The 10,176-nt window shown below is 43.0% G+C and overlaps 1 protein-coding gene across 1 annotated transcript in view; it reads right to left on the bottom strand.

The window, feature by feature from the left end:
- rtn4rl1a (reticulon 4 receptor-like 1a) overlaps positions 1–8,627 on the bottom strand; it is a gene marked incomplete at both ends in the record, with an annotated part of 31,415 nt that extends 22,788 nt beyond the window's left edge. The window contains one exon of the mRNA XM_080013476.1: positions 8,522–8,627. Within this exon, the coding sequence (XP_079869602.1) occupies positions 8,522–8,627 (106 nt within the window). The remainder of the gene's footprint in view (positions 1–8,521) is intronic.
- Between the last annotated feature and the right edge of the window lie 1,549 nt (positions 8,628–10,176).

Here is a 10,176-nt window from a genome sequence, read left to right as displayed (position 1 = left end):
GGCGTGGTGAGGAGAGAGCGGAGCCAATTTACCGGGCAATCGTCGTTCCATCACTGACTTATGGTAGTGAGCCCTGGACGCTTCCCTTTGGAGGTGTACCAGGCACTGCCAACTGCGTGGAGACACCCAGGGGCCGCTGGAAGGTTTGAATCTCCCAGCTGGCATGGGAACGCCTCCGAATGCCCCAGAAAGCGTTGGATGGCCAGGATAATCTATCTATCTATCTATCTATCTATCTATCTATCTATCTATCTATCTATCTATCTATCTATCTATCTATCTATCTATCTATCTATCTATCTATCTATCTATCTATCTATCCATCTATCCATCTATCTATCTATCTATCTATCTATCCATCCATCCATCCATCCATCCATCCATCCATCCATCCATCCATCTATCTATCTATCTATCTATCTATCTATCTATCTATCTATCTATCTATCTATCTATCTATCTATCTATCTATCTATCTATCTATCCATAAGGCTGTGGCCCAATGCATATCCAATTGATAGTGGGAAAAGTAATTCCTCGCAGAATAGGTGATTATACACCAACTAGGCCAAAACATAATTTAAACCATTCCGAGGTGGAAGCCAAACAACACTCCGCAACTGGACCTGGTTGGCCAATTTGACTGATAGAAGGTAAGAACGAAGAACAATGGGTCGTAAATTAGATCAGCTGGAGAATAATATCATTATATAAGTCAATTGTTTGCACAATTCAGACCGTCGCTCTCCTTACTCGTTCACGGCTGATTTCCTTTCGGCAGGTTTTTTTTCCCTTCTTTCCTTGAATCCCCTAGATTTTTTCGCTGCTCTTGCCTTCTTCTGTTTGCTGCTTCCTATATTCCCTGTATTTCCCTGAATCAAATTCTCTCTGTGTGTTCTCTCCGTTCACACACACACGCACGCACGCACACACCGACTGCATTCACACAGTTTCTTCTCTTCCTGACTCCAGATTTTGAATTATAACACATGCATTTTTATTTCAGGAAGCATGGCTCTCGCTTCTTCATTTCTTCACCTGGGGCATGAGGGAAGTGTTCCCAAACCACACTGTGCCATGTTCCTGATCTTCCTCTGCACACGGTAACGCCATCCACAACTACAGGGATTATTACAGGATTATTAAAAATAATTGTTTATTCCGAGGCTGGTCCGCACAAGTATAGTAAAACACACACAACATACTCTCGACTTTCTTGAAATGTGTGTGTGTTCGCGTGTATATGCATGGGTGTATGTGTGTTTGTAGTTTGCTGACATTTTATTCATATCATTAGCTGTTAGGCAATCCCGGATAAGCTGAACAATGTGTGTTCATGCATGTACATTGTGTTTCGTTTCTGTTTGTGTGTGCATGCACGGCTGCACGCGTGTGTGATCAAGGATGTGATAAACAGTAAATGTACCTACACACCTACACACCAGTAAGTGACATTATGTAAGAATCAGCATTTTGCAGATGGCGCATGATCCTTTGCCAACCCACTGCAGCCTTGAAGGCCGAAAAGTCCGATTCTCCGATTCTTTGCCTGCGCTTGTTGGTAAAAATGTAGCCGGCGATCCTCCAATTCTTCTCTTCCTTTCTCCATTACTCTTCCTCTCCGCCTCTCTCACCCTCTTTATCTCTCGGTCTGTCTGTCTGTCTCTCCTTCAATTAGAGCCCATATGCTGGAGGGTCCCCAGCTCTCCATGTGCCCCTTTGAAGTGTGATAGATAAAAAAAAAATAAAAAACAACAAACGTTTGGAAAGCCATAAATGAACGCTTGCAGAGAGGAGACTGGGCCCCGCCTGTTCACAGAAATGCACACACACACACACACACACACACACACACACACTTGGAATAAACGTGCAGCTGACGAACATTATCCACCATCCCCACTGCATCAAACCTATGTAAGTAAAAAATAAATAAAATAAAATTTGAGGTGATAGTTCACCCACTTTTAAGTTGAGTTTCTTGGTGTTTATCTTCTGTTTATCCATTATTTTGTATTGTTGGTTGTTTGGCTCATTATAGAACATATATTTTCATCTCTATGCTATGGTTACAAAGTGTGGTCTGGGGGAGATGTGGTTTAAGCAGCCACATCTCTCTTGCGTCTAGGTAATTGGGCCCAGGGTCAGAGGTGGCTGTACGCCTGTTGCTCATCAGAGCAATCAACGAGCAACAGGTAAATAGCCCATCTCCACATACACGTGGTGAGAGCCTCTGTCATGACATGTGTCCATCTGCTCCTGGCTTGGTAAATCTTGCCACTCTCTCCAATAAACAGCCGTGTTTGCAACATCTCTGCCTGTGTCTCTGTGTCGGAGGGCCCTGAAAACACCACTTGGATGGCGTGTAGCAGGCGGAGCTGCCACATGGAGTTCCATCTTACATTGTTGCTTGTTACCAAGCTTGTTGCTTGTATCTATGACCCACATACCACCACCACACTAGCCGCACATGTCGGCTAGTGTGGTGGTGGTATGTGGGACCAAGTCCCTCTAATCCAAGTTACAAGTAAGTCTCAAGTCATTTGGTCCAAGTTTCAAACAAGTCCCAAGTCATTTTTCCTTGGGCAAGTCAAGACAATTCGAGTCAAGTCACACGTTATGTCAAGTCATGTTGAGTCTGCAGTTAAGGTCTGTAGTAGTCAAGTCTTAAGTCAAGTCCCTTTTTTCTCCCAAGACACTGCAGTCTTACCTGCAGTATCTGGTATTTATAAAGACAAAAGACAAGGTAAGGTACCTGTCTAATGATAATCGTTGGCCAATATTATCTTACCTGTTCAAAAATAATGAAAATTAATTTACTTTGTATTTTAATTAATGATATTCAGTGAAATAAAAATCATAAAACAAATACAAATAACTTACAAAAGCTTGTTTATTTTTAGGTTTCTTCTTAATCAAAAAAATATTCCTTCCCCATCATCTTTAAAGTGAATAGTGACAGCCAGACTAGACATCAAACTTTATTAAATTCCACCCCTGCCACTCTGTCTGCCTATCTGCAGAATATCTCAAAAAAGTTACGAACAGATTTGCACATATTGATTTGATTGAATGAAAAGGATTGAATGAAATTTTTGAGTCTTTGCATAGTCGCAGCAGCCATGAGGATGTGATCTGATCATACTGTGTGTGTGTAACCAGCGGGAGGGTAACGAGTGCTTCTCGTTGAAAAAAACACAGGTAGTGATGAGCTTGACTGACAGGGTAGTCATCTTATAATGACAATGCCCAGTGTGTGCTCACATACCGGGTAACGTTACATCCATACTGTACATTTTAGATACATTTTAGTATTTAATATTTAATATTAGGGCTGTGTGATATAATGATACAGTGTATAAAGTAAGACGGTAGAAAAATTGTATCATCTACATATATTTTTATACAGTATCCATCACTGTGGCAATGTCGCAAATCAGTGGCAGAACTGCTTCAGGGCAATATGTGACATCATTTGGAGTCACCGTGCTTTACGTTATCTGCACCTGAGAGCGAATGCAAACAAACACCGTCCCATGTTTACGACTGACAACTTTCCAAACACCAACTTGTGTTTGATAAGGAAATCTCAAATTGCACAATGGCACCATTCATGGATTACTACAGCATCTGTCCGTCTTGCCACGGCAACATGAGGTGAGGGGGACCGAGCCTAACCAAAGTAACCTTTTGTTTGCCGATCAAGGTTTAGTTCAAGGTTAAGTTAGGTTTAGTTCAAGGTTTCAGTGAATGAAAGTGAACACAAACAAGTCATTCGAGTCACAATTTCTCAAGTCAAGTCACGAGTCTTTAACTTCCAAGTCGAGTCTCAGCTCTTTTATTTTCTGTCGAGTTGCAAGTCATCAAAACAGCGACTCGAGTCGACTCGAGTCCAAGTCATGATGACTTGAGTCCACATCTCTGCACGCTAGGCACTCAAGTTGTCTAGTTCTGTCGGAAAACAAACGGCCCCGAAAGTGTTACTTTAGAAGTTGCCATCTGATGGAGTTTTGGGGTTTTTTCGTTTTTGAATGCATTGTTTCTGTCTGGCTCTCCTGAGAATCAACTTGGGGGTTTGTTGAGGATTTGGTGGCAGCTTATCATGCAGCCCTTACATAACAATATCAAGAATGATAACAACAAGAAGGAAACAGCCTGGTGGATATGTATACTGTATGTAATGGTAAATATACATATTTCTGTGCATACACATACAGTACATGCAACAAAATTTGCTTTTATTTGCAATGATGTACTATAAAATCAGAGAATTGCTTTTGAGTGCCTTTCCGAGCTGACCCGGTGTGTTTGTATGGAGTTTCTGAGATCAGTAAAATGTCACAAAACACCTTTGAGCTCGCGTGTGACACCGTGTATCCAAGCGCCATCGGCAAAGTGGAGCCTGATTGCTCATAATAGGATAAATACCTTGAAATGGGCTGTAAATACCGGGGCAAATTGGATTTGCTGAGAGCGGCTCCGAGCGTGCATTTATGTGGCTCAAGACGTTCTGTGCGTGAAATTATGTGGCGGTGAAGTATTACCGACCCCAGCGAAAAACTGTTTTCAACTCATCATAGGGGTTCAATGTGGAATTATGTTGGTCCAAAGTTACAAAGGTCAGTTTATTGGTTGATTATCAAAATTCAGAAATAACTATTTCTTATATGCTGTATGGTTAAGGTTAGGGTTAGGGTTTGGTTTATGTGAAACAGAAAGATAACGACCAGGTAAAGCTTGATAAGTATATTTAAGTACCTTGTATTATATGCTGTATCCATGTCAGGATTAAGCTTCAGTATATAGTCTTACAAGTAGGTTTTATCACCTAACTCATAAAAATGTTTTGATCTGTACAATAATGACCAGGGTTCATCATAAAGTCCCTGCAAAGTGAATTCCGAGATTTGTTTCTTAACACATTAATAAATAACGTAAATAACGTACTGTAAGCTAACGGCCCGGAGTTTGGGATAATACGCTGTTTTGGGAATAAACACCGAGAGTAAATGGGGTCTCCTCTCTGCTGTGTGTCCCTGTTTAACATTACATATGAATAACATTCAAACATGGAATTGACTAACTTCCTTAATGCAATTGGGCGTGGTTTCAGTGCCTTCAGTGGAAACGCCCCAAGCGTCTCAGAGCAGAGGGAATTTTTATATATATAATTTTTATATATTTTATATACCTCATTTTTATATATTTGGAGAATTTGGCTGGGTGGTTAATAACACATTTTCATGTGGTTTGACAAACTCGGAACACATTTTTATCTTTTCTTTACAGGGAATTTTAAGGCTTACGGTTTGGAATATTCTCTAGGGTATTCTCATGTATCTACAGCGTCTGGTCAAAGGACATATCAAATGCGAGTTATTTTTTCTGCACATCTAGCTGGGGGAAACATGGAGATCCCCAAAATACCTCACAATAGGCTCTCTGCCCGGAGATAGCGATGGATAGATGGGCAAAGATGGAGTGAAAGAAAAAGGAGTGGGAAAGGAACAAGATAGAGCACCACACAGCGCACAGAGGAATAGGACTGAATGAATAATAGCTGATCTATAATAGATGACAAGTTGACCAAGTTCTCTCTCTTTTCTCCATCTGTTTCTTTTTCTATCGCTCTGACTGTCTCTCCTCTGTTCTCTCACTCTCGCTCTCTGTTTTGCTGGGTTTTTTTGGTCATTTTTTTTCTGCCACTCCCTCCGTCTCTGTATGTACTCTTCACTTGCCGTGACACCATGTCACTGCTTTGAGGCGCATGTTGTGGGGAGAGACAGCGAGTGCCAGCCTCCCCTGAGCCTCTAAGCTGCCTTTCTGAAGGCAGACGCCATCCACTTTATGGGCTCGCAAATCTCCCCGAGACATTCTCCCCTCACTTTGGTCTTCAAAAACAGTGTTATGGAGTACAGAGGATGTAAACCAGGGAGAGAATGAAAGTTAGAGAGATAAGAAGAGAGGGGGGGGGGGGGGTGAGAAAGATATGGAGAAAAGTACAGATTGGGACAATGAAATAGTCACTAATGGTTCGATTTTCAAAGCAAAAGGCAAAAGCAAAGCAAAAGGTGTACAGGAGTCAAAACGCACGGAGAAACTTTTGGGTTTCGCGCGGGATGGTTGACCGATGACGCGCCGATGCTTTGCGGTGTTGCATCTGATCAACGTGCTTCACACCGTCCACTCATCTGCTCATCCACCTCTTTGTATTTATTCAAATGCCATTATGGAGTCATACGCTGATAACGGTTAAACTGCAGTAACTGGTCAAAATACGGGTAGTCTAGTCATTTCTGATGAAAACATAGATAGATAGATAGATAGATAGATAGATAGATAGATAGATAGATAGATAGATAGATAGATAGATAGATAGATAGATAGATAGATAGATAGATAGATAGATAGATAGATAGATAGATAGATAGATAGATAGATTTTTTTTAATGTGTTCTTGTAAGTGAAAGTACCACATTGATATTATTACTTCATTAAAAGTGCCTAAGTACTTGCTCTTAAATGCAGTTGAAGTATTAAAGTAAAAATCGTATTGTTATATCCAGTGCCCTGATGTAACTTTACTGATATAATCTATGCTTATAAGCCAGTGGCCTTGCATGGCTGTTGTACTTCGTACTTCAATTGTACTTGTAATTGGAATTTGTTACTCTCCACCTCTGAAAACAGATTGTACAATGCAGAACCAGGCAAAGTTATTTACTTTTCTTCTACATGGTGATTGTTCCTGGCTCGGTGAAGATGCCCCCGCAACACCAGCCGTCCTTGACAAACAGCAGCAATGTGTAACGGCTCAGCCTGGTGTTGTTTTGTCTCCAGCAGAAGTTCTCGCTGTCTGCACGCTCCTAAGCTCCCTCCCCGCCGCGCCACTCCCAACCGTCCCACGGACCTCCTGCGGCGCTGCTCTGCCAGGCTCGGTTGTACACATCAAAACACAGCGCTGCACAAATCGAAGAAACCTGGAGAGAATTACGAGGAATAGGCAAGCTGATGTTTTCATTCTCTCTGGGCTTCGGTTTCGGTGCTTTGTACCAGCGAAGGCGCCCTGTGCCGTCCGTCCCGCTTGCACAGTCTGTCTTAATTTCAGTACGAATGAATTAGTAGGAGTGAAGCTAAAAATCTGAAAAAAGGAAAAGAAAGAGGGCAGGATCGCTGGGCCGTCCTGTCATCGCTATGGTTGGAATTTGGATCGTAGGGACAGACAGAAAGGGGTGGCGGGCTGATGCCACGTAACGTAACGAGTACTGCCGGACAGCGTTGATTGTGGCACGGCAACGCCGATCACACGCCATAAAAACATGATTTAAATGAAGACGTTTTTAATTACCGCTTGGCAGGATGCTGCAAACACCCCATGTCAGGCCAAGTGGATTTTCTCTCGTAATGATTTGACAGCCAACCTGATAGCCAGGCCAGTTTCCAGATCAGGTATAGCTGTTAAGTGTCTCAAGTCAATCAATCGCTCTCCTCCACATTCGCCGAAACCCCCCAGCGCACAAAAGGCTGAGTTTGAATACCAAAAGCCTGCCTCGTTTTTATTATATATTACTGTCCTACGCTCATCACGATCCTTGGAAGGCCTTGGAAGAAAAGAAATACCCCCATGACAAAAAACCTTTTGTTGCTTTGGAGGAAATTTAAAAATAGAGATATTTTGGAGCCTCAGTAATTATACACACACATTCAAATTGGCACGTTGATGCTAGCGAGCACAATTATCAAGGCGGCAATGCACAATTTTGAAAATTGCACCGCGCTACAATTCATTCAAATTTTCAGAAAAATATTACAAATAAATAGGTGGTGTCACAGAAAATGTACAAAAATTAGATAAGAGACGATTTCGTGATATATACAGACATGAATATAAATCCAGATTTGTAATTGTTTTTTAACTAATGTATTGGGAATGAAATGTAGTGGAATAAAATAATATAATATTTTTATTATATTATATATTATATATATATTATATATTATTACATAATATAATCATTTTTATTTATTTCTATTGTAGAGTTGCGGGGTAGCTGAACGGATGGAGAAGAACGACGAGGTGTTACAATATGTTATAAACTCTGTTACACCACGTGACAGAGTACTTCTAAGGTAAGTAAACTTGTCAACAGCTGAAAGGTTTTGGTCATTGACAAAGATGTTGGGCTCAGTGTAGGGTTTCCCGGGAGCAGGTTGGTACAGGATTTCAATTTTCTTTGTGCTGATTTTAGTCCGAGGTTGTTGCAAGCTGAGGGGCACACCCCTCTAGTTCTTCATCTGAGCCAGCAGCCAGAGTACAGTCATCAGCAAACAAAAGTTATCGAACAGTGACTTTCTCCACTTCGGTTTTGGCTGGCATACTCCTCAGATTGAATGGCCCACCGTCAAAACACCGTAGATGAAGTTAATCCCAGAGTAGTTCTGGAATGAGTCGTGCAGCAGAAAACACCATGCTGAAGAGTGTTGCCTGCTCGACGCCGCCTTGCTTCACTCCGTTTGTGACTTGTGAGATCGGAGAGGACTTGCTGGTCTCTGACGCTGGCCATCATGCCATCATGGAGTTTGTGCACGATGCCGATGGACTTGTCTTGACACCCGTACTTGGCCATGACCTTCTATAGGCCCTCCCGGCTGACCGTGTTAAAGGCTTTTGTTAGATCAATGAATGCCATATACGTATAGATCAGCATTTTGTTCTTGGGATTTCTCTTGTAGCCGTCGGGCGGTAAATGCCATGTCAGTGGTCTTTTGTCAAACCACACTGACTCTCAGGCATCAGACCCTGGTCTAGGTGGACAGTTTGGCTGTTCAAAAGGATTCTTGCCAAGATGTGGCCAGCAGTTGAGTAGGGAAATGCCTCTGTGGTTGCTGCAGACCTGCCTATTGACTTTCCTTTTGCGACACATGGATTATGGCAGCATCCTTGAACTCCTGGGGAACAGCTTTTAAATTCCACTGGAGCTGGAAGAGGTCGCTCAGTTTCTCGACGAAGTGAGGCCCTCCCGCCTTGTAGATTTACGCTTGGATGGCATCGGACCCTGGAGCTAAGCCTGATGGGAGGAGGCCTATGGCTTTCCTGCTTTCCTCAATGGAAGGTGGAACAGCAAGGAGCTATTTTTTTTTTTCAACTTGAGGCAGTCTCACAATTGCCTGCTCATATATGCCTGATGGCTGCTTGAGGACTGTGTTGAATGACTACTACGTCAGCATAAAACTTGGGTTTGGAGACAATAGATGGCGCTTCAGGTACATTTTACGGTTGTTGATACACTTGGGTAGGCTTGCCAGTTGGTTGACCACGTGTTTATTTTAACCCCAAAACTAACACCCGCATCACGTCTCTACTCCAGTCCTCATCTGCTCCAGAAGAAAGTGTAACCTGTCCAGTGTAAGTGTAACCACCCACTTCAGTCACCTGTCCAGTATTGGCCAGCCGGGTCTCACTAAGGGCAACATTATCAACATTATATCTGGCTAGCTTGCTCTCTGCACATGAGGGCTATGTGTCTCTCAGTTCTTTTTGATCCAGATGTGTCCATCAAAGTGTACACTTTCCAGGTGCCAGCAGTGACTGGTATCACTTTGCCTTTTTGATTTTTATTGTTTTTCGTATGGGATCCCGCCAGATGCAGTAGTCTGACCAGGATGTTTAGACCATGTTAAGCAGGCAATGTTTAGGGTACCTTTTCTGACCCTCTCCTCACTATGGAGGTGAGCAGTATGATCCTGAATAAGGCTGCTCAGTCACTCAGGGTGTCTTCACTGCTGCTTCGGTCCTGTGAGGGAACGAGGAATAACCTGAGCCGTTGCAGCTACAGCCTCCAGCACATCTGTGCCTGCTGCTTCGTCGCTCGCCCATCGCCACAGGACTTGGATAATAATGATGGTATGATGCCATGACATGCGCGGAGACAAGACGTGGTCAAGACGACTGGAGGTGGTCCTGGTTGCAGTGGATGGTCCAGAGACCCTTAGGTGGAATTTCCTCCACCAGGGGTTCCACAGGCCCTGACTCATACAAGCTGAGGTTTCTGAGTTAGTTAAATGCCGCCTGGGGTTCGGTGTTGGCAGCTGCTGACTGTACCGGCTCACGAGGGATGTTGAGCCTGGTATGCGCCTACGGCAGCAGCCCAGATGGAACTAGCCATCTGGGCCATC

Source organism: Zeus faber (assembly GCF_960531495.2).
Source record: "Zeus faber genome assembly, chromosome: 14".
Classification (NCBI taxonomy): Eukaryota; Metazoa; Chordata; class Actinopteri; order Zeiformes; family Zeidae; genus Zeus; species Zeus faber.
Note: the sequence above shows the minus strand (reverse complement) of the source record. Positions and strands in the feature narration are given on the sequence as shown.